Below are 25096 nucleotides of genomic sequence, written 5' to 3' on the forward strand. Positions count from 1 at the left end.
AAGCAAAGGATTGGTAGACCATTAACTCCCATGGCAAAGAACTGAAGGGTTAAACAAATAACTGAAATAGCTTTAAAATAACGTGGTTGCCAAAGATGCCTGAAATATCTGAATTTTCTCTTTGCAGCTCTTCATTGGGTTTGGTTTCCCCTATGAGGGTCCCGCCCCCTTGGAAGCAATAGCCAATGGGTGTGTTTTCCTGCAGGCTCGTTTCAACCCACCCCACAGTTCACTCAATCATGAATTCTTCAGAGGGAAGCCTACATCGAGAGAGGTAAGTCTGTTCTGAAATTATGCAGCGAAGATCTTAGACCTGAGCCTAATTCATCTGGGTATGTCTAAAGCAGGGATGGGCAGCCTGTGGCCCTCCAGATGTTGCTAGACAGGTCAGGGGTGATGGGAGTTGTAGTCCAGCAGCAGTGTCCGGAGAGCCACAAGTTCACCATCTCTGATATACTTGCAGCTTCATCACTGCCCTAATAGTGGGGTAGGAGAGCTGGAAAAAGTTCACATCTGGCAAGCAATATGCCCCTTGGGTTTCAGATAGTACATGGGTTGATGAGTCTAAAAGGTCCGGGACACAAATTTTCACAGCCCTCTTGCTGCTACGGTGGCTGATTTACCAGAAGTATAGTATTTAGCATTAACTCTGGAAGTGTATACTCAATTCTGAATAAGAGCAAAATATACATCAGAAGGCTTAGTTTGGTCAGAACTGAGTATACACTTCCATACATACATTATTTCTGGCAAATGAGCCACCATAGCTGCCAAAGGGCTGTGAAAATTTGTGTCCCAGGCTTCTTAGACTTGTCTACCCATGTATTTTCTGAAACCAAAGGGTCACATTGCTTGCCAGATGTGAAATATATTGGCATTGTTTTCAGCTCTCATAAAGGTAAAGGGACCCCTGACCATTAGGTCCAGCCGTGGCCGACTCTGGGGTTGCGGCGCTCATCTCCCTTTACTGGCCAAGGGATCTGGTGTACAGCTTCCGGGTCATGTGATCAGCATGACTAAGCCGCTTCTGGCGAACCAGAGCAGCGCACGGAAACGCCGTTTACCTTCCTGCCGGAGTGGTACCTATTTATCTACTTGCACTTTGCCATGCTTTCGAACTGCTAGGTTGGCAGGAGCAGGGACCAAGCAACGGGAGCTCACCCCGTTGCGGGGATTCGAACCGCCGACCTTTTGATCGCCAAGTCCTAGGCTCTGTGGTTTAACCACAGCGCCACCCGTGTCCCCACTGTACACCACTGTAAATGTACCAGCCTTTCAGAGAACCAGTGTGTTCTAGGGGGTAGGATTATGACCTTTGATTTGGGACAGGAGTACATTGGGTGGGATTCAACCTAGTGCTAAGTCCCTCATTCCATCAGTGTGAAGATTTCACCACGGTCAACAAAACATTATCTTCACCTCTCCCCCCCCTTCCCCAGTTCATGCCCCCTAAATCTGTTCTAAGATTTTCTCCAACCCTCTGGGGTAGATTTGTGTAGGGCATGTGCGTCAGGGGGAAAGAGGGGAGGAGGCTCCTGTTGCTCAAGAAATCCTTGCACTGATGGGATGTAGTAGTTCATAATGCCTGTTGTTCTCTTCCAGCCTCAGGTCCCTCATTTGTAAAAATATTAGAGGAGGGGACCTGTACAGGTGAGCTGTTGTGAGGATGAAGGAGAGCTGCTTCAAATGTAACTTTGCCATGATAAAATTATAATAAGAAAAAGTGCATACCTTGTAATATGTATATAGGTGCAGGAGGGAAGGGTGAGGCAGTTAGCCACATCGTGTACAGGGATCTGAGAAGATGCTTCTACCTGAATTAGTACATGTCTGAAAATGAACATTTCTTCCATGGCTTAAAGAAGTTTGTACTATATATAAGCTCCACTCAGTTTCCTTTATTTCCTTATTGCCATTTCTGATCCTCGCGCTTTGCTTTGTTTTCTGAAATGCTTGCAGCCACAGTGCCCCCTGCAGGAAGTATTATGTTTCCTCTCTGTATTTTAGGTACCCTCTCAGCATCCCTATGCAGAGGATTTTATAGGGAAACCCCATGTGTGGACAGTGGACTACAATAATTCAGAGGAATTTGAAGCTGCTATCAAAGTCATTATGAGGACCAAGGTAACTGCCAGCCAAGCCTCCTGAAACATTATTAGTCATAGAAATTGAGCCTTTTATTTCAATATTTTGCCTTAAAAATACCCAAGTGGGTGGATTCAACAAGGACAATGTCAGGTTGAGAATGTGAGAATTTGCAGTCCATCTCAGGAAAATAAAGAAAAACATCACCTATTTCAGGTGTATTCTATCCCTGCCCCTACAAACTGTAGGACAGAAAGGCAATCTGGATTAGAAGGTGTTAATAAGTGAGTGAGCTATGTTTTGCTTTTACTTTCTTAACTTCTCCTTAAAGTTTCATTTTTTAAAATGTCACTTTCAACAAACACAGTTAAAAATAAAAGCTTGGCATTTAGAATCTCAAGACATGGGAGTGTGTCCCTTATGTGACTCCCAAAACACTCTTGAGTGTTTCATGACTGTTTCCAACTTTATTTTAAGATGTACATAGAGGTGGGGGAGAAATTTGATTCAGTTCACATTTAAAGGCAAGTTTACTTGATCTGCACTTTCTGAAGCAATGTGAGCCACAAAGACCTGTCCTTTGAAATTTTCACTTCTCTGAATTTTGCAATGCAGTTTCTCAGCCTATCCATATACAAAAACCCATATACTGTGGGAAAGTGTGCACAAAATGTGCACATATTCATGAAAATAACATGCAAGTATGCATTATATTAGGGGGAATTGCACTGCAGAAAAGGTGTCTGTTAGGCAAAATTGCATACAAATATGTATATGTTCAGATAAATTTGCAAAAGAAAAGAAAAGAGGGCTTTTCGTGAAGACTTTAAAAAAAAAAGAAAACACATATGGGAGAACTGAAGACTGGAAAAAAAGGAGAAGTGAAGACGAAACAGAACTGACAGATCCACCCATCCCTTCATGTACATAAACATAACATAGGACAGGCACACACATTCAACTATTTCATAGCAATGACACACATATGGCAAACTCAATGCTGGCATTTCTGCTCCTGGTTTTACCGAGCACACATCTTTGCAGTTAAAAGCAAAACTAAACTTACATTTGAAAGAAATACTTCTAAAGTGACTTTTGCAAGCATTCAAAAACCAAATGAGACATTGCAGTTAATATCTGGCTGCTGCAAAAAAACGGTTGCCACACATTTTGTTCTCATTCTCCCCTGTGTAATATTGAGGGAGAATTTATACCTTGTGACTTGAGTGACATCAGAATGTTCAACAAGGTCTTAAGGATAGCTCAGTCAGGAGAACATGAGCCTCTTAAGAGACTCTTCACCTCAAGATCGTGGGTTTGAGTCCCACATTGCTCAAAAATTTCTTGCGCTGCAGGGACTTGGACTGGATGTCCCTCATAGTTCCTTCAAACTCTGCAATTCTATAAATAAATTCTACGAAATAAACAGATGACCAGGCTTGCTGTCCGCACTGAGGTCTGCTCACGAGGGTGAAACACACATGTCATGAGTGACCCAAGGTTGCCTTTGCTAGTTGATACAGAAGAGGAAGGGGGAACCAGATGTATTTCCTGCACTTTTTTGAAAACTGTCACACCTTTGCCACTGTTAACATCTAGTTTAGCCCTAAGATATGAGTTTTAAGATTACATGTACAGAAAGAAGTAACATCAGCCCCAGGCCTCAGCATTTATACCTTTGTTTTCAGATAAATCTTTTCCAGCTTCTGGGCAATTTCTCAAAGATTGCTCTGCAGAGCCTCTCCTGTATCAGGAGATATTAACACAACTTGCCTGCTGTTCATTCCTACCATGCAAGTGCTATAAAAGCTCAGGATAATTTATCTTCTTTGATTTAATTATTCATTATTAGTATATTAGCAGTATTTGTATTAAGCCAGCCAACAATAAGAGGAAGAGCCTCAAGTGCTGCCTCTTAAATATGAGCATTGTAGACACACACACACACACACACACTTTTTTGAGAGAGAAAAATGACTGGGAAGTAAGGAAAAGGACCTTCTGAAAAATGCAGCACCTGCTGTGTGATGCGGTTTCTCAAAGACTTTTAAAATGTATCTGTCATGAATATTTACTTCTCCCACAGCAGAAGCCTTTCAAGTTGTCCAGATCATTAAAGTCAATTCTCCTGGAGGGAGAAAATGTGCTGATCTCCATTTTGCTCACAATTTGCTTTGGGTGGGGGAGATGGGTGTCTCTGTTGTTTGAAAAGACAATGCGCTGCAAAATGGTGCCTCTCTTAATACCCAAGTCTGACTCAGAAGGTTGGCAGGAATCAGGGAACTCAAATCAACTGAGTGACGATTAAAAGGGATATTTTTTTTAGCAACCAGTGATTGCTGCTTCACACGTTACGTAGTAGCAACTCCAAGCTTGTCTCCAAGTGAACACAGGCCAGGAAGCTATCACCAGTCCCAGCTCCCCAATCAGTATACCTGGATCACCCAATCCACAGAGGGAGCCATATTGGTCTGTAGCAAAAGAAAACACAAAGAGTCTGGTGGCTTCTTAAAGACTACAATGGTACCTTGGTTTACAACCATAATCCGTTCTGGAGGTCCGTTTGTAAACCAAAACAGGTTGTAACCCAAGGCGTGCTTTCGCCAATGGGGCCTCCAAAAATGTTTTGTTCTTAATCAAAAAAAAAAAAAAAAAAGGGGTTGTAATCCAAAAAAAGGTTGCAAACCAAGACGTATGCAAACCAAGGTACCACTGTACTAGATTTATTTTTTTCATTACAGTTTCATAGACTGTAAAGGAAACAGCCACAATATATCCTCTCTTCCTTAAGGTGACACAAGACTCTTTTGTTTCTGTATGACATGAAGGTTTGCTACCTTGTTTAGACTGCTGGGCGTGAGAGATGGGGCCTTTTTAGTGGTGGCTCTGCCCTTGTGGAATTCTGTTCCAGTTGAGATTCAAATCACCCTACCATCCCAGGTGGAAGTTAAAGACCTCTCTGTTCTGAGACTTTTCTCCCTACCCTTGCAAGTATACTATACTTCTGCTGCTGTGTTTGGTGCCTCTAGTTTCATCAGATGTTGTGGTTTTATATTTTATGTTAGTATGAAGTAAGCAGCTTTGTGAAGTCTTGGCCCTGAAACAAATAAATTAATATCCTTCCCCTCCACCACCATTAAGTTCAATTAATCAAATTTAGACCGCTCAAACTAGCAACCAGGTAATAGGAAGCAATAACAACTCTCCAGCATCTCAGTAGCTAGTCTGATGTGGGGGGGGGGGTCTGATTTCCATATCTCCAAAATTTTGAGAAATACCCTGAGAAACATAACTATTCTCTGAGCATGTAAACAAGAGAAAATAGGGTAAATGGGAGGTTTCTTAATGTATTTGACTGAAGAGGCAACAGCAGATAGCATGATTAAAATTAGGTGGGGCATGTCTCCTCACAAGCAGGCTCCATTGTCAGCCTTCTGCTATAGAAGCTGTGTATCTACTCTAAAACCACTTTGCTCCAACTGTGGGCCTATATTTGGTTCAAGTTCAAAATGGGTCCATAATGATGTAGGGCAAGATTTCCCTGTTGTTGGAGAACTGTATGAGATGAAAGCCTCCAAAGGGGGTCAAGTTGGGTCAGGCCTCACATTTCAAAAGAACGCGGTCAGGAAGCTAAAATAAGACCTTCAGAGTCTTCTTTTCTTTAACAAGTGTTAAACAGATTGAACTGCTTTCAATGAAGAGCAGAAGAGTGGCAATGAGACCTCTCCCCACCCATGCAGTAGACACACTTCAAATGGAGGACCAAGTTAGGCGCTCATCTTCCAACTATGAATTCTGGTCTCTTATTGACTCACTTTGAAACCCAGAGCAATGTCGCTATATGAATCCTTAGGTTTTGTCATTCGTATAAATGACAGGAGCTGTTTGTTCAACTCCTCGGTCTCAGACAGAAAGGTGGGGCTGCATCAGCAAGAAATTAGTGTTGGGGGGGATTGGTTTTGTTCACATTTCAGTCTGCACTTCTCAAACCAATATGCAAACTGACACATGATTATCCTTCAAAATTCACACTCCCCTGAATTTTGTAGTACAGTTCTCCGAACAAATGATGTTTACAAAAATGCTTCTGCTAGGGGAAAGGGTGCAGAATAATACTGGCTGTTGTGGCAATGCTGGGCCAGGTAGCAGGAGTCCTCTTTGGCTGATGAAGTGGAGGCCTCTGATAAGGAAGTCAAAGGGCTTGCTCCAGACGTGTTGCTACCTGACAAACCTGCAGTACCTGTGTCCCACCTAACCGGAGGGTGTGGCACTGCCATCCTCAAACTCAGAAGACTCCATGGGGGACTCAATGAAATCAGAGACTCCCCCACTCTGGGACAGTAAGAGACCAATGAAGAGAGCTGGACTCCTTTCAGCAAAGCAGCACCTTCCAGTATGGGCGAGACTCACCATCAGGAGGCAGTAGTGTTACTATCATACAGGGCTGAGGTTGTTCCCTGCTGAAGCAACAGAGGAGCTTTGTGTATGTAGAGCACAGGTTGAGCCCCTGGCTTCCAGCTGAACCATTCTCCATCTATTCTTGCAAATTTGCACTAAAATACTGATTAATTTTCAAGAGAATTTTTTTTTTTTTTTAAAGCAAAAATGTGGAAATGTGAAGAACTGAAGACTGGAAAATGAGAAACCAGAGGAAACAAAAATTAACATATTTGCCCAATCAGCAGACAGGTGGGTGGGCAAGGTCATCCCACAAACAGCAGGGGTACCAAGGAGGATGTGATGCAGCTGCCCTCAAGGGCGGAACCAGAAGTGGTAGTGATCACACATGGGGTAGAAGCAAACAGAGTCAGGGGCTCCAGGTTCTAGCTTAACAGCTCCTGATCCCACTGACAACAATGGAGTTTGGATCCACCCATCATTTTAGTTTAAGATGTAAGAAAACTTGGATACCACAATGCAACTGAAACGTGCTGTGAAACTCTGAGAGAAAATGGTTGGCTGGCGTACCCCCTCAACCCTGTCCTACCCTCAGTTCCCATTCCGGAACGCATCTTCCTAGGCTACTCCCTCAACACATTAGAGCTGCTTTCAGAAATATGTTCTGTAAACCACCCGGAAAGCGGTAGAGAATACAAAGCGATTTGCAGCCACTTTGCTCCTTTTTATTTTTAAAGGGCTGGGATATTAGAGATGCTGTCAAGGCAATTAGGCCTAAAAACTGACCTACCTTAAAAGCTTGAAAGCCTTATTATAGTCTTTTTGCTGTTGCGTTCCCCTGATATTTTGTCTTTGAAACACTGTTCTGCTGCAGCAGGAAATGTACAAAGAAAAAAAAACAACGGCGAGGTTGAGGAGGAGACTGGGTGGCTTAGAATGGACGTTCTCAACAGGCTGTCTATGTCCTGAAGTTTTATTCCCCTGCCTCCAATCTGACTAGAATGGGAATCTTTGAATTTGTGAGTAATACAGAGGTAGTCAACATGGCATCCTCCAGATGTTTCTGAACTACAGCTCCCATCATCTCCAAGCATGGGCCATGCTGGTTAGACCTGATTAGTCAAACAACATCTGGAAGCCACCACATTGGCTACCCCTACAGTAGATAGTCTAAGTGTGCAGAGCTCCTTCTCTTGTTGAGCTGAATGAAGAACAAGCTTCTGCAAGCTTCTCTGTGCTGGGTTTATGTCTGCACAGTTTGTGGACCCACCAGCCAAACACAGCTGAGCTAGAAGCTCAAGAGCCCCCCCCCCCCCCGAGGTTGTGCTGACCTAGTTTATGTGCTCATGTTTTTGGTCCAGCTATCCAACATAAGTTATGGTTCCTGGAGATAATTATAGCAAGAGCTTACCTTTTTTTCCCTTGCGACACTCAGCATCTCATAGCATAAGGAGAGGAGACTACAGAGCAGCTGCATGAAGCCAAGAGAGCATGTGAGACAAAAAAGACAAATTGCAGCCCACGGGGAAAGGTGACACTGGGAGCATTGTCCCTGTGATGAATTACAGCTCTTAGCAGAGAGGTTAAAGGCGACAGGCAGAGACGGGGTGGCTTTCCTTTGAGGTCACTTGCTTGAACTTCAGCTTCTACATTTTCAAAGAAAAAACCCTGGTTCTTACACAAGCAATTTAATACAGCCAATATTCTGGTGTAGTGAAGGGAGAAGCCTTCATTATATTAAAGTCAAATGTACAGGAATATAATGGAAAATTATATATTTCAGGCTATGCTTGGGAGAGTAGCATATTAAGCATTGCTGTGAAAATAGCTGGTTAAAATATCCCCAGGCTGCTGCTACACACTGTTAGACAATTGCATTATTTTCTATTTATTTGGCTGATAACATTTAGGTTGGGCTTTCTCCCCGCTACCTTCCTCCCACAATTTTGTTTGAGAAGGATTCATTATTCTTCTCGGAGCTATGATTCCTGTTGGAGACCCAGATTCCTGTGGAGAAATCATATATTTGAATCTATTCCTGGGTTGTGAGTATGTTTGCTTGCTACCCATTATTTGAATGGAGGCGCCCTCTTTTAAGAGACTGTATTTATCATGGTACATTGGTACCGCTGCAATAAAGCCAACTTCCAGAGCACCTCTACAAAAATGTGGCTCAGCTGACATGCCTAGAGACTGAGAGGAAGCTCACATCTAGGTGAGATGACCTGTTACTATGTTAGCCACCCTGAGTGGCTGGAGGAACACAGTCAGATGGTATTACTACTACTACTACTACTGGCCATTGTTACTACCAACCTTACAATATGCTTGTGAAACATGGACAACTTATAAACGCCATCTCCAACTCCTCAAAAGATTCCATCAATGGTGTCCCTGAAAAATTTTACACATCACATGGGAAGACAGACGAACTAATATCAGTGTACTGGCAGAAGCAAAGATCACGAGTGTTGAAGCAACATCAACTTCGTTGGACCAGTCACGTTGTGCGGATGCCTGGTGATCCTCTTCCAAAACAACTACTCTATTCCGAACTTTAAAATGGAAAGCTTAATGCTGGTGGTCAACAAAAGAGGTTTAAAGACAGTCTCAAGGCAAACTTAGTAGTATAAACACCGTCAACTGGGAAACACTGGCCTGTGAGCGCTCCAGTTGGAGAACAGCCTTTACCAAAGGTATCATGGGCTTTGAAGACAGGACTCAGGACGCAAGGGAGAAATGTGCTAAGAGGAAGGCACGCTTGGCAAATCCACACCATGATCAACTCCCGCCCGGAAACCAAAGTTCCCACTGTGGAAGGATGTGTGAATCCAGAATTGGCCTCCACCCTCACTTACGGACTCATTGTTAAAACCCTGTTTATGGAAGACAATCTTACTCGGCTATGAGTGATCGCCAAAGAAGAAAGATTGTTTTCCATACAGCAACTGAGTCTTCATACCTGTTTCCCAACCAAGAAGGAAATATTAGATTTATTCAAGGGAATGTTCCTTGTTACAGAATATCAATGGTATGCTGGCTGTTTGGCCGAAATAATAAATTTTCATTCATTCAGAGTATCAATGGGACGCCCCCTTTAATGACACCTTGGTATTACTGAGTTCCTCACAGCTGAACTCTCCAAGTGGTGCAGTTATGAACATCACATTAGCACAGACATCTGTCTGAAGCTGCTATTTGCATTTCAAGGGAAGCTTCCATTGCTGCCAATGAAATTGTGGCAGGGAGAGAAAAAGTTAACCATTCCCTTCCTAAGGCTGCTCCAGTTATCCCTTGGCTGCTATTTAGATAACCAAAAACAACAACAATAGCATTCATGCAATTAATGCCAGGTCCAGTTTGGGCCTTGGTGAGGAAGGGCTTCTCACAGAGACTGCTGTTCCAGAATAGCATGTGATATTGTATATGGGCCTATTTTAAAAGGAAGGTACACATCTGCTTCTTTGAGTTATTTCTTCCTCTCAGTGCTGCTAATAGCCTCACAATGTCCAAAGGGGCCTACTGAACAAACATTGTGTTTATGCCATGGATGTCAAAGAGAATACATACTGTGAAGTGTCTTCTGACAAGTCTTTCTCTCCCCCACCCACCCATTTCCCATTTTACCCACCTTATGCCTATTCAGCTAGATAAACCTGAACATAATTAAGAAAACCTTGTTACTTCTTTGCTTCTTATGCAGGCTGTCAGGGCTACACATGCTGGTGGTTTTTGATGGCTCCTGTTGTGAGGATGGCATCTGTTCCCTTCCTGGCACCAGAGTGCAAAGGGAGTCTTTGATGGATGAGAGAAACGTGGTTTCCCAGCCCCTCTGGAATCTCCCCCTCCTCCACTGTGGCTCTCGTTCAAATCACTCTCCCTGCCTTCCCTTGGGCACAACCACTTTCCTCATTATCTTGTCTTTTCTGCATTCTTCCTCCTGCCCTTGTCCCTGTAATCGAAGCACTCATCTTCACTACACTATTTCTGATGACCCATCTGTTCACCACGGTCCCAAGAGCACCTCTCGCATTATCTCTTTCTTTTCTTCCTTCTGTTTATACATTCAGATTGTGCAGTCAAGGCCACAGCAAAGTGCCAATTCCTCCAAAATAATTGTTTAATTAAAATCCGACACTTCCTACCTCCTGTTGGTCACTGCAGTGTTTTGAGACCTTTCCAGAACACCATCTATCATAAGAGCGGCGGTCTCCCTCTGAGGGAGAAAGAGGATACAAACACGCTCCGTTTGAGGCCAGATTCCATTTTACATTGTACCCAGGTAGACCTACTGAACTTAGCACAAAATGCCAAAATGTAATTTAGTAGAACATTAGCTCTGATGGTGCCAGGTTCTGGCCTTGGAACTGAGGGGAAGCCAAAACCTAATTGAGAGGTGAAGCATTGTACCAGAGCCAAGTCTGCTTACTTATTCTTTGAGGGCTGTGCAATTTAGCTGCGGGATGACTCTGCTGGTATTAGACTCTCTAGAGTAAATTAAATAAAAATTATTCTTTGCGGCCACTAAGTGTGGCATTGTGCCATTGTGTGTTTCATGTGATGATTGCATTTGTCTTATGATGCCTTGGTTGTTTTAAGCCTTAGTTGCCTTTATGCAATCCTAAGGAGTACTTTTTATCTCCTTCAAGCAGTGCCCATCTGATGGGTAGGAAAGAGTTTACTCATGATCAGATGCCATGGTGATAATGATTGAAGGAACCACTCCTCCAGAGAGTGAAACAAGCTCACTCCAAGGAAAGCGTAATGATGAAGTGGTACTTAGTCAGCTTCAGGCAAAGAGCATGCCACATGCCGACACTCAACTTGCTCAAGACCAGTTATTTTGATGGATTTTGATCAAAAGGTTTTTTATATGTGTTCTTAAGTTCAGAGAATTAGGCCACCACAATCTGTCTTAATACAGTGATTTGTTCTGCTCCTTCTTGAATTAAATAATTTTTATTCAATTTTCAATTTTAAAGACAAAACAAACTTACATAAAAAAAAATCAAAACAAAAGTAAAACAAACACAAAACAAAACAAAACACAACCAAATTTTCATCTCCTTCTTTCAATGACTTCCCCGCACTCCCCTGCCCACCTTCCATTTTCACTACATAGCTCAGCAAATTATTTATTAGGTCTCTTAAAAATTATTCAATTCTTTCCTTCCAATTTATCTTTTCCCCCTTTTTAACTTATCATAATTTTACATGTTCCCTTTCCCATATTGGATCTATTCTGTTCTGCTCCTTCTTGGGGAGCCAGACAAGCTAAAGTCTCACCACAAACCTGGTATTCTGCAAGTAATGGCTTCACAATTTTTAGGCCCTTCTGCCTTCATTTGGAGCTTTTGTTCCTTTGTAGGTTGAGGCATCAATCCTATGCACGCTTACCTGGGAGTAAGGCTTATTTATTTAATCATTCCCTTTATTTCCCACCTTGACTACCTGGAGCCCAGGATGGGGTAGTATGTGACTCTCTCCTTTCTCCATATAGCTTTCAATGAGGTAGGTTAAACCAGGCGCACTGCATCCCATTTTGTTGCTTGAGGTGAAACAGGAAGTGCCGCCCTGCCACCTGCTGTGCCACCTGCCGCACTGCCTCCACCACCAGTGGAGAAGTGGAGCCAGCACTGGCATCCATTTCCATCAAGATCTCATCTAAACCTCATGAGATCCCATGCACTCCATGAGGTCTTTCAAGATTTCAGTGAGATCTCACCAGAAATCATTGCCGATGCCAGCAGCAGAGGAAATGAGCGAGTGGGGGCCCTGTGGGTGTTCCCCCACCTCGGGGGCTTCACCCTGCCTCATGGGTGCTCCAGGCCTGGGTTAAGCTGAGACTTGGTCTTTACAGCTGAGTAGAGAGATGAACTCTGATCTCCCAGATCCTAGTCCAACACTCTAACCACACCACACAGGCTCTCACTATATACTACACTCTGGCTCTGAGTAGATGTACTTAGGACTGCACTGTAAGGATTGTTCCATAGGTACCAGCTGTTTTCTAGTACTTGTTTTTTTTTTTTTTTTTTTATTAATCATCTTCCCAATTTTACATTTGATGGATGCTTAAAAACAAAAAACAAATCTGTTAATCTGTGCATATGTGCACTAGACTCTTCACATACGCACACAGCCTTTGTAGAGAGTAAATATTGCTGAATGTGCTTGAGTTGCAACTGTTCTGTAATAAGCCCAATGAGATCCATTCTGAAACAGCTAGAAATGAGGAGTTAACAAATAAAACTGCAAACACACCCTGCTTAAAAAGCCAGTGCAAGTCAGTCTCTCGTGCAGTAAATAAATTTAGTGACTTGCTAGTTGCGATGGTGCTATTGTGAGCATTTCGAAATGGTGTTTGTGGGCATTCTGTAGACCTTCTCTTTGCCTTCTCCTCCATCTCCGTTGCCTGTGTCAGAGCCACAGTTACTTTATTTATGCACTACCTTCTCATATCTTCAAAGCATTTTGCACCATGTGGTGTCCATTGAGAAGGCACTTACCATCCGTGCCTTTTGTAGTCTATTACTGTTGAGTCCATCCATCATGGCCGTCCATTAGTGGTGCTCTTGCAGCCTTCCTTGTGCCATTTGTTTGAAAAGAACCCAGCAGAGCAGAAGGCCATTGCTGACATATGCATGAAACTGCCCATATGAAACCAGGTGCAGTTTGAGGTGTTGATTCTAGCATTGGAAGCGCTAAACAACTTGAGACGGTGTTCCCTAAGGGACCACCTCATCCCATTTTCTCCTGCCCATCAACTGTGCTGCTTGGATGGGGCACAGCTGAGAGTATAACATGCCCCAGAGGTGTACTTAGCTTGTACCAGAAGCTGGGCTTTTAGTGTTGCAGCTCCAGCGCTCTGGAATTAGCAGCTGAAATTCAGTAGGTGCCTAGCATCTTGCTATTTAGGTGCTGAATGTATTTAGTTACTGAATGTATTTTTTACTAAGAAAGCTTTTCCTTGTGTGGTCCTATCGAATGTTAACTATATAGTTGTAGAAATGGTTGTATTGTTTTTAGAGTCTGTGTCTTTTTTTCATTTCACCTCATTTCATCTTAGCTTCTGGTTGTGAAGCATTTTTTTAAATCTGCCAAATAAATAAATAAGCTGGTGAAATGCAACATTGACACCACCAGTACCACAAAAGCAGATTTCTCTTTTTTCTTCTTCTTGCTTTTAGAATTAAAGTAGGACAATTCTGTCTTATAGAAATCTATTTTATGTGTGAACAATGAAGTACAATGCCGAGCTCTCTGCTAGGAGAGTTGAGTAGGCAATCTGTGCTACGACAAGCTAGACACTTCTATTTAAGGAACTCACAGAAGCGCCCATCACTTTCCTGTCTGAAGGTTCCCGAATCAAACCAGGGCAAGTTCAATAATTCATAGGCAGTATCAACTCCTGTCATTATGTCGAAACTGATTACCGTTTGCACCTGTAATTAGATATAATGGGTACAATCTCCAGCCTTGCTGAACTCTCATCTGAGATATTTATGGCAGAAGGTTGCTTAGCAGTGTCTCCTCCAGCCTTTGGAGTTATTCATACACCAGAAGAGAAGAAGTAACTCCATTTAGCACATATGTGACTGGAACAGTAGACAGAAGATGGGTCATAAACTGAGAGAGAGCCCTTGGCTTGTGACTCATTTGCTGCTCATTGCCTGCTGAGATGCTACTAGGACAGTGACATTATCATAGCATCCTAGAGCTTTAGGATTAGTATGGTTCTGAACATCGACTAGCTAGAGCACAGGGGTCCAATGTGATGCCTTCCAGAAACTGCTGGACTACAACACCCATAATCCCTACCATTAGCCATGCTATCTGAGGCTGATGGGAACTGTAGTCTGGAAACACCTGGATGGCATCATGTTTTCTGCCCCTGATCTAGATGTTGTGTATCCCTTGTGGACAAGTCCCACTGTAGTGGTGGAGTTCTGGTCAGTCTTCTGTGGCTCCATCACCATGTGAGAAGTGTTCTGAACATAAGGATTCTTCCTTTTGGAATAGTTTCATGACAAATGGTGAAGCAGTATTACAGGGGGAAAAATATACAGGATATTAACAACAGACAAAAAAAGTATCCAATGTCAACCTCGTTTTGGCTGTTTTGTTAAGTTTTCCCCCCATTTCTTTCCATTTTTCAAAGGCAGCTGCAATTTGTGAAGCTTACATTAACAGAGAATACTTTATATGGTTGCATGATTTGAATCTGAAAAGTTTGTTAGACATGAACTTCAGTGAGATAATTCTTCCATCAGCTTTAGCTACCTGAACAATCTTCACATTATTGTGCTGGACCACAAAGTTTGGGAGGTGTCCAGATGCCAGCTAGATGAATGCTGAAAGATACTTTTGAGATATGGCTCTCCTCCCATTGGCAGTCTGCTGCCAAAAAGCAAAGGCATGCGGAACAAAGTAAGAATAGAGGTGTTCCATAATCCATTCCTAAAATGTACTATCCATTTGAATGATAAAGGCAAAGGAGATCACATAGCGTGTATAAATAGCAGCCAGAACATGAGAAATCACAGCAATTCGGAGCTGCTACACCTTATCTCTGCGTGCATCCAAATGTGTCTCTTTTGTCTACAGCCTCGTACACTCTACCAGAATTGATCTCAAAATACCAAGATTGTAGAAACTTGTCTTTGTTGCAGACAAGAATCTGAGCACAGATTGTCTCAGTTACTTTACTTGATTAATGCTTGGTTTTTGTGCATAGATGCAACCTATTCATACTGAGCTTTCAGCTGAAATTTGGAATCCTATTAAAGGAGTCACTGAGTGTCCAACCATAATTTAAGGCCCCCAAGTTATTGAATCCCTCCTACCTCCCATCTTACTACTGCTTCAGCTTCCATAATTATGGTAATGCTGAAAACACACATAGTTTTGAACTTAGGCATGGTGTTGTTGTTCTTTAGTCATCTGGTCGTGTCAGACTTCTCGTGACCCCATGGACCAGAGCACTCCAGGCACTCCTGTCTTCCACTGCCTCCAAAAGGAGAAATAATGTGATGGTCACTTGAGTATGATTGCAGGAGGTTCTGTACAGATGAAAAGTTTGTTTATACCTTTATTAACATCATTTATGCACATTGGGCCCGCACAAGGGAGCTGTGATTGATCTGAGATGAGGCAGCTTTGATTCCCGGGGCTAACAGTGGAGTCTCATGATGCACAATACTTTTCCTTACTGGGGTTCATTATAGTTAGACCTGATTTGGAAGAGACTGCCCTAAAGTTAGAATACTTTCCTCTGTTTAAAAAAGGGACATACAGTGGTACCTCGGGTTAAGAACTTAATTCATTCTGGAGGTCCATTCTTAACCTGAAACTGTTCTTAACCTGAGGTACCACTTTAGCTAATGGGGCCTCCTGCTGCGCCGCACAATTTCTGTTCTCATCCTGAAGCAAAGTTCTTAACCCGAGGTACTATTTCTGGGTTAGCGGAGTCTGTAACCTGAAGTGTCTGTAACCTGAAGCATCTGTAACCCAAGGTACCACTATACAACCACCCTTTTGGTGAGTAATGGGAAAACAACTAAGCTGCTCCCAGTCTCTATGAAATTCAGAACCTTCATTATGGAAGGCAGACAGCAAGCTGGGCACTCCCAAATAGGAATTTGGCTATAGTGGGCTTCTATGCAGATTTGTACAGGATGTTTTGTGTTCTCAAGTGCCCTAACATTTAGTGTCTCTCCTTCTTCCCTCCACTCCAATGTTCTTTCCATAGGCCTGCTGGATTTAGTAGCTAATCATATCCCTCATTTAAATGCTAATCTCTCTCAGCAGCAGGGACCCATTTTACATACAGCTTGACTTTTCTGGTACAATAAAGCTTAAGCTCAAAATGTAAAATATCCAATGAGATTCCTCAGGGCTTTTTCTTCTTCTTTGGGGATAGTGGGGGGTGGGATAGGAAATAAAAGAATGAGGATAGATGGAGAGATGAAACATTGCCTGTAAAGCTGGGAAATGACCATTTACTTCCTTTGTCTTTTTATTATTATCATTGGGGCAAGGGGAATAAGACTTCCGTTCAATCCCAGGCCAGAAGTAACCTTTTGTGCTGCCTGTCAGGGCCAGCCCAAGTCATTTTGCTGCCTGAGACAAAGGACAAACGCCACATACAGAAGCTGGTTGAACTGGTTGTTGAATCTTACTTCAGCAATGGCAATGCAATAGGCAGGCAAGTTTACGGGTCACATGCATCTTGGTTCTCCAACAGAGGGGCATGACTAGGGGATGCGGGAGGAAAAACCAGAAGGGCCACTGCTGCTGTACCACAACACTCCACCTCAGCACCTACCATCTGAGGCAATTGCTTCATTCTGCCTCATGGCAGGGCTGGCCACCGTGCCTATCTGGGACTTCAGCTTAAAAACTGCAGGAAATACTGCTCCAGGGTTGTGCAAGTAAAGGTAGGGGCCTTTGGATGTAGCAGACAAGCCACACCTCCAACTTCACCCTCACCCCAAATTTAATCTAAATCATTGGCTCCCCATAACCTTCTATAAACAGCACCTGGCAAGGGTCTGCCACAAGAAATGAGGGGACTGGGCTCTGTCTGTCCCCATTTAATCTGAGCACTGGGAATTTTGCATATTATTTCCCCTTGTTGACTGTGCTGACTGCCAGGAAGCTTAATTCTTCCTCCTGCGGCCAGAACATTTGAAGCAAGGCCTCCTAGGCTCAACAGGCCTGGCTCACAGCCAGAGGCGCTGTCTTTTCAGGATGACCAAAGGGGGCCCAGCTCAACATCCTGACATCACCCGTGTGATGTTGCATGATGTCTGGACATCGTGAGAAGCCAGGGGGTGGAGCCAAACACCCTCTGAACATTGAGGGGACCTGGCCTCCTCAAAAAAACAACAACCCATGGGGGGCTGAAAGTATCTCGGCCCCTAGGGGCCGGCACCTATGCTCACAGGCCAATGTGTTTAGGAATACAGCCTAAGTCTATGCTGCATCTGAGAAAGAATGAATGTGAAAAATCAGCACAGTTCTTAGCCAGCTTCTAGAGATCAAATCCAGAAAAGCCCAACATGGACATGCCTGTGTTCACAGTCTTAGTATCAAATGGGAAAAGAACAGGTGAGAGGGTGAAAGGAAGATGTAAGATCAGATACCTCTTAAGTTCAAAGGAAATCTATCCTGTTGTCATCAGTCACTGCTAAGCTGCTTAAAAACCAAACTCCCCTAGTGTGATGGGTTTTATAGTTATTTCTTTGCTCTTCAGAAGAAGAACAGGCCTATCTAGAGCATACAGGGGTCTTTTGCTGGAAGCAGAGAAGATGCCATGCACTTTTAATCACTGAGCTATAGTTTGATTCTTAATTGGCATATTTTTAACCAACTTTGATCTTTTTAAAAAAAAGAGGGAGAGGGGAAAGAGAAAGGGAAGGTGGAAGCTCATTAGGAGCCACTTGTCCTGGTGAGCCCATCTGTTGTTGGGTCTCTTTCCTTTCAAGATGAGGCTTCATCCACCTGTCTCCTGGTAGCAGATGGAGGCAGGCATCTGCTGGCATTGCCTGTTGTGAGTGTTTCTGACAGATCCATCAGGATGCTTGCCAGCATTCCTAAGGAGGAGAGGCTCATATACAAGGAAAGCTTTGCTGAGGAGCAAGCCTGAAGCCAAGTCATGTGCACACAGGCAGGCCCAGCTGAATAAGCCAGCAGTCTTGCGCACTTCAACAGCTTTGCACCAGAAAACAATTCTGGAGGGGTGAATTCATTCTGGTTGAAGTGATCTGAAGAATATTTGCATCCTTCTTTGTAACTCATAATGGCAGGTGATGACCTGCAGTTCTGGGGTTTGGGGGATTTAAAAATCTGATAACTGTCAGATTACTGCCCCCCTCCCACTAGATTTCTAGATTTCCTGTTGGAGGAAAAAAAATGCATGGCTTTTCAGCTATCAAATCACGTGTTATCTGAATGGATATTCCCATGCTCTGGAGGTTAAATCTTTGTTCATTGCACATTTCCTTCCTTCTGGCATCTTAGTCCCCCCCATATGGTTTGCTGAGCTCTTCTGTCTTCCCAGATCCTTGCCAATAATTCAGAAGCCTGCAAAACTTGAGGAAGGCTGCAAATTAAGGACGTGTGATCAAATTTACAAATTTGCCTCTTTCTTCCAATGCAACATGTTAGGCATGCAGATTACAAGATATTGGGTTTTTCACTCGACAGAAAGTGGTGATGGGAATAGCCTTCTTGCACTGATCCATGCCTATGCTGTGCTTTTCCCTTCCTCCAGGTTGATCCTTACCTGCCCTATGAATACACCTCTGAAGGGATGCTGGAGCGAATTCATGCCTACATTCAGTACCAGGTAGTTGATTTGCAACTTCTTCTGCAGTTCTTTGTGATTAAGTCTAGGAGGCAAGTGGTTTCCTGCCCCCAAGGTGGTAATGAATGGCACAATAACCACTCACTTTGGTTGTATGAGTTAAATTTTTACCAGTGTCTAGAGCAGCCTTTCTCAATCTGTGGGTCCCCAGATGTTGAACTACAACTCCCATCACCCCTAGCTAGCAAGGCCAGAGCTCAGGGATGATGGGAGTTGTAGTCCAACAACATGTGGGGACCCACAGGTTGAGAACCGCTGGTCTAGAGAGTTATGTCTTGGAGTGGGGGTTGGGAAGTCAGCAGAAATTGGGGAGATGTAGCTCTTCTGATATCTTTTTCCAAGGATTAGCAAAATTGAATTAATTATATGGTTATTTATTTCTGAGCTCCCCGCCCCCAGAAGTACAAGTTTCATCTATTTCTGAGTTTTTCTCCTCATGGTTCTGACAGTTTCTATTTTCAGCATTTATTATGTGTGATGTTTCACACACACACACACACACCGCCTCGCATTTGCTAACTGGCGAAATGCTACACTTTGGGATCTTAGGACACATCAGCTTGTAGCTCCATTTTTAAGCCTGTGCACAAATATAATTAATTTTCTGAATAAAACTTGAAAGTGTGACCCAACGCCTTATGCATATGGACAGACATCAGCCTCTAAACATCTCATCTCACTCCAAGATTTACACCACGGAATTGCCTTGTAGATATACCTGGTTTCCCAAGACATACAGTATATCTGTGGTTTTAAAAAATTCATGTAGCTATGAAACTGCCTCATTCCAAATGATAGGCTGTATGTAGAGAAATACATTGGTAGGCAGGTAGATGGAACAGTGTAACTGAGAAGCTACAATATAATGCTATCAGGGACTGGGTGGGCAATGAGGAGTGGTGAGAGGTGTCACGTGAAGTGGCTCCAGCCAGAGAACCCCATAGGGAAGCCTCAGAAGAGGAAGGCGCAGAGCCAAGGAGTGGTGGTGGGGCAATGAAGAGGAGGTGGGGGGAGAATACTTGGATGCTGAACAAGCAACAGGCTTGAGTGAGAGAAGAGAAGAGGCAGAAAACACCACAGATGTAGAACAGGCAGCTGAGGAGAAGGTGGGGGCTGAGGCAACAACAGATTCACAGGAGCCTACCAGTCCTCCCAGCTTGTCTCCAAGGGCTCAAAGAGTTTTGCAGGTAGTGGAGCAATGAGCACAGAAAGTGCAGCGGGGGGGGGGGGGCTACTGTCAGAGCTTAAGACTGTGGGGAAAACAGCCGGATAGGGAAGAGACTTAGGGGGAAGTGGGAGGCCCAGATTGTCAATTCTGGCAACTCATTTACAGAGGCTAGTCTTTCTGTAGGTTTCTTTGTTTGTATTCTGTTTCCTTGAATAAAGAATCAACTTTACTGCTCGCCTCTGAGTCTCCATGCTGACCTGCAGCTGAACCAGCCCTGACAAATGTAATGCAACGTCAAACAAATAAGCAATGAAATAAATAATAGAACCCAACTAGGACAACATGGTAGCATAATTTGAAGCATTTTTAGAGCCTCCCTTTTGTCAAGGCACATCCTGACTGACAAAATACAGCGCTCGCCCCTTTAACGTGTAGACATCACACCCAAATTCTGCCTTACATCCACGCAAATCATACAGTACCTCCTGCTCATTCAATATCACTCACTGCAATTTATTCCCACACCTCACATACGTATCCACTGGTACACACAAACACATCACCCACCCAATCACTCCAATCTCTCCCACTCATTCACCTTCCACTATTACCAGTCACTGCTCCCACTCAACAAAAACATACTGCAAAGACAATGAAAGCTTTCACTGACAGAACGGTATATATAACCGTACAAATTGCCACCCATACCTAAATCACACAAATGAGCTGTTCTCAACAGCGCTCACCCAGGTTGCTGTCTTCCACCCAAGACTCTCATGCACCAATGATGCTCTCACACACATGATATGCCTTCATTTCACCAAGGAGTGTCCTGTTGCCACAGTGGCCAACCAGACACTTATGAGAAGCCCGCAAGCAGGAACTGAGTGCAGCAGCACTCTCCCCATTTGTCATTCCCAGCAACTGGCGTTCAGAGCTATACTGCATCATCTCCTCACCTGGAATGCCTCCATCCCCTTGATCATTTGGGTTGTCCTTTTCTGAACCTTTTCCAACTCAACAATACACTTTTTGAGATGAGGCAACCCAAAGTGTACACGATATCCCAAGTATGGTTGCACTAAAGATTAGCATACACTTTTTGAGACGAGGCAACCCAAAGTGTACACGATATCCCAAGTATGGTTGCACTAAAGATTAGCATGGTGATGTTATGATATTGGCAATTTGATTTTCAGTTCCTTTCCTAATGAACTCTAGCATGGGATTCTATGGACTCCAGCAGGATTACCCTATTGAACTCGGTGGGACTAGCTCCTGTTCATGCCTTTTGAAAAATTCTGTCTCTTTTCTTCTCGGATAGGATTTCTGTGCCACCGCTGCTATGCCAGAGAAGTCCAGCAGCCACACTATGCAAAGCTCTGCAAGCCCCTTCAGCCTGCAGCCCAATTCCACGTACTTGGCCTGGTCTCACAATTCCAGCAGCAGCCCCCCTGCCTGGCCTCCAGTCAACTCCATGCAGGTGTGGATATCAGACGCTGGGCAGGCCTGCACCAGCACTTGTCAGCAGCATGGTTTGGTCTGTGAGCCCGAGTTCTTCAAGTTCATCAACAAGAAAGGAGTGTTTCAGCAGTAAGTCTCTTCTCTCTCCCATCTTACCCTCATACACCCTGGAATCTCTTCTCTTCCCAGTGCTGTTTTTCTAGAAAAAGAGGTGCCGGAACTCACCCTGAACATCTCCCTGGTTCTCTTGGCAATGGTGCCCACCTGAAAGGTGCCGGAACTGAAAATAAGTCCCATCTCTTCCCCTTTGCATAGCACACTAACAAGTGCCAGATAGCAACCCAGGCACTTTGTATTTTAAAGCTATTGGGCAAAACTGTAAAGTTCATGCTTTGTTTTGAGTTTTGATATTGATGCAATTGGAAAGTGGCATTTTTGTGCCATGAATGCTGCAAAGATGGAGTTGGAAGAGTGCTGAGCTCTTCGTGAAAACACGATAATTGCTTGCAAAACTCACTTTTCAACTCCTAAATTTGAATATTACAGCCAGGTTTTGTCTCCTTGGAGGCTGGTGCTTTGCAGGAACTGTTTATTAAAAAAAACACCTTGAGTTTGAATTTTGACATTTTAATTGCATATCAGAACTACTTGAGGACCCCAAGAAAGAGCAATATCCCACCATACAAAAGTTGGCCTAGACACCCCTTATTAATTAAAGGCCCTTTTGCTCCTCAGGCCCATTAAGCCTCTCCCAAAGTCTCAAGAATTGCTAGAGACCTTCATTCATGCTGAGAAAGTGAATCCTTTCATAGATGCCTCCCTGACATTTGTTCAGTGCCCTTTGCACACAACACGGCAAACTAAAAATATTTGGACAGACCTTCTGGTTGCATTGTGTGTGGGAATGGCTTTCTGTAGTTGAAAAGGGGTTTCTAGACACCGTTGTTCTCTTGTCTCCCTCCTTCCCCCTTTATCCCTCTGTCTGTAAGCATACATTTGGAACACACAGGCACTGACATTTTAATAGAACATAAATCTGCCACCCAGCTCCATACATAGCTCTGGACAATTAAAATGGGCGCATTATCATTTCTGTCACGGCGGCCAGGCAGGCAATTTGAGTCCAAGTGACATTTTTATATGATAAATTAGAGGCAGAGCTCAGATTCTACTTGCTAAGCTCCTTTAGCTCCTTAAAACCCAACCATTTTCAAGAAATTGCTGGTTCAGAATCACTAGTTCACATCAGAGTTTATTAAAGAGATGCCGGGGAGTTTACTGAGTGGCTGGAGAAGGAAAGGCTATAGCATCGCCTACGGGTACAAGGTTGACTTCTTTCACTAAGGTTTGTTTGAGAAGAGGCATATCTGCCTCAGCCTTTGCCAACCAGGTGCCCTCCAGATGTTTAGGTCTACGATTCCCATCAGCTCCAGCCAGCACAGCCTTGGCCCATGTAGGGATCCCACCAGGAGGCCAGCTCAGCACCCACCTCACCTGCACTTCCTCATGCAAAACATAACATCTAGAAATCTCATCACGGATCTTCTGCAAAATGTATAATTAGGCTCTTCCTGTATGCCTAACAAATGATGAAAGTGGGAATGCAAACATTAGAACCAGTGTTTGAAAAGACCTCTCTCTGTTTGTTTGTTTCTTTGCTTCCAAGGCTCAACATTGTCTGTGACAGCACAGAGTCAGAGATGAATCACCTCTACCCGGCTGTGGCTGAAAATGTCCAGGAGTGCTACCTCCAGAAGGAACCTCTCTTATTCAGCTGTGCAGGATGCAATACCAAGTACCAGCGCCTCTGCCCCTGCCGCAACTACCGCAAAGGACAAGTGGCACTGTGTGGGGACTGCTTGTGATTCCACTGGGGCATGTGTGCTGTAGCGTGCCACACATGCAAACAAATAACTTTCTTTTTTTCCATAGAAGGCTTCTGCAATACTCAAGAAGGTTCCAAATGGAGTAATCTTCTTGGAGACTTTTTGGATGTCAGTGAGATTCCATTGGTTGTTTTGTCTCCCAGTCAAGGGCCAAGGACCCGTTTCCAACATTTCTTTACTTCTTAAAGCATATCTCCTCCTGCATCCAAGACCACTGGAGACTTCAAAGCGGCTTAGAAGGGCCGCATTGAAAATCCTTCTGAAGGACAACAAGGCAGCCTCTTTAGGATTTCATCTTCCTTAAACATCTTGATCTATTTATTTTTTATTGGGAAATTGAAATTAAAGCAGGAAAATCGACAAACAGCCCTTGAGGAATGTGTTCTGTTTCAAATGCTTTCTTCAGAAAGAGAATCCTTTCGGAAGGGAATGAAAAGAAAAGAGGTGTTGAAAGGCTTGTAGAGGGAGGCAGGCATAATATGGTGCTACTGAATGTTTTGCACTGCAAAACAGAGAGGCATTGTGGCTGCAAATAAGAGGCTATGGGGACTGTTGGAAAGTTGAAGAAAATAGGAACCTGGCTGACATGCAGCCTGTATTTGCATGTCATGGTAAGCCATAAACCATGGCTTGCTGTGCATGAGCCAATCACATCTGTTTTGCTCCTTTGCACTACCGCTGGGAAGAAACAATGATCTTTAGCTTTCCAAACATGGGGAAGGGGGCATTGGACCAAAAGAAATAATGATCCTTGGTTCAGACACAATGCTAAGCCAGAGACCACAGTTTGTTTCCTCTGTGCACTCACAAGGTGCAGTCAAAGAGTCCAGGTAGGAAAATTAGCATCTCCCCAAAGGGGAACTCCAAGGTACAGCCAGTTCCAGCAGGCTTGAAGTCAGTGCACATTACTTCAATCCCTGCTTTCATCAGGGTTGGTTGCCCTGTAGTATTCCTGATGGGGAGGCTACAGCCAATCCCAGCAGGCTTGCTGTCATTGCTGGTCAGCTGATTGGCAGTGGCAGCAGGTCTTCCTTGTCATGGAACAATTGCCTACACACTTTAAAGCTCCGGATTGTTCGTTGGTAGCCACATCTCTGCTTGTCCCTCACCTGATGTCACGAGTAATGTCAGCTGTGGGTGGTTTTGGGAAACAGCCTCAAAGGCCAGTTTGGAACCCATGCCAAGACTAATTAGGTCTGGATGCCAGATGTCCCTCACACCTCCATTAGCAATTGTTTATTATGGCATGCAAATTGGGCTGCTGACTTGCATATGCCACTACAGGCAAATAGGAATGGAAGGAGCTGTCCATTTCAGTTTCTCTTACTTTCTCATTTTCTGAATCTTAAATTCAGTTCCTCACATTTCCGCATCAGCTTGTGTCTTTGTTTTTTAAAGTCCTCGTGAAAATTCACCAGCATTTGAATGTGAATTTCTCCTAACACATTTTTGTATGCAGTTTTGACTACTGCACACATTTTTTTGCAAGAAATATCCCCTAATATAATGCATTTTAAATGTTATTTTTACTAATATCTTCATTTTTTACAGACACTTACCCCCAATATATACATTTTTGCATTGCAAAAATTCAGCTAAGTGTGAATTTTGAAGGATGGCTGTGCTTAAGTTCTTGCATCATCATCATCATCATTATGGAAATGGTGAACTTGATAGAGTGGTTCTCAAATTTCTCCTCTTTCCCTACAAGCAGCACACAGTGTT

The 25096-nt window shown here is 43.6% G+C and overlaps 1 protein-coding gene across 1 annotated transcript in view; it reads left to right on the top strand.

The window, feature by feature from the left end:
• MGAT5B (alpha-1,6-mannosylglycoprotein 6-beta-N-acetylglucosaminyltransferase B) overlaps positions 1-23745 on the top strand; it is a 168061-nt gene extending 144316 nt beyond the window's left edge. The window contains exons 13-17 of the mRNA XM_081850723.1: positions 128-274; positions 2008-2124; positions 18761-18835; positions 21346-21614; positions 23152-23745. Coding sequence (XP_081706849.1) covers positions 128-274; positions 2008-2124; positions 18761-18835; positions 21346-21614; positions 23152-23350 — 807 coding nt within the window. The 3' untranslated portion in view covers positions 23351-23745. The remainder of the gene's footprint in view (positions 1-127; positions 275-2007; positions 2125-18760; positions 18836-21345; positions 21615-23151) is intronic.
• The last annotated feature ends 1351 nt before the right edge of the window (positions 23746-25096 follow it).

Source organism: Podarcis erhardii (genome assembly GCF_964252035.2).
Source record: "Podarcis erhardii genome assembly, chromosome: 2".
Lineage (NCBI taxonomy): Eukaryota > Metazoa > Chordata > Lepidosauria > Squamata > Lacertidae > Podarcis > Podarcis erhardii.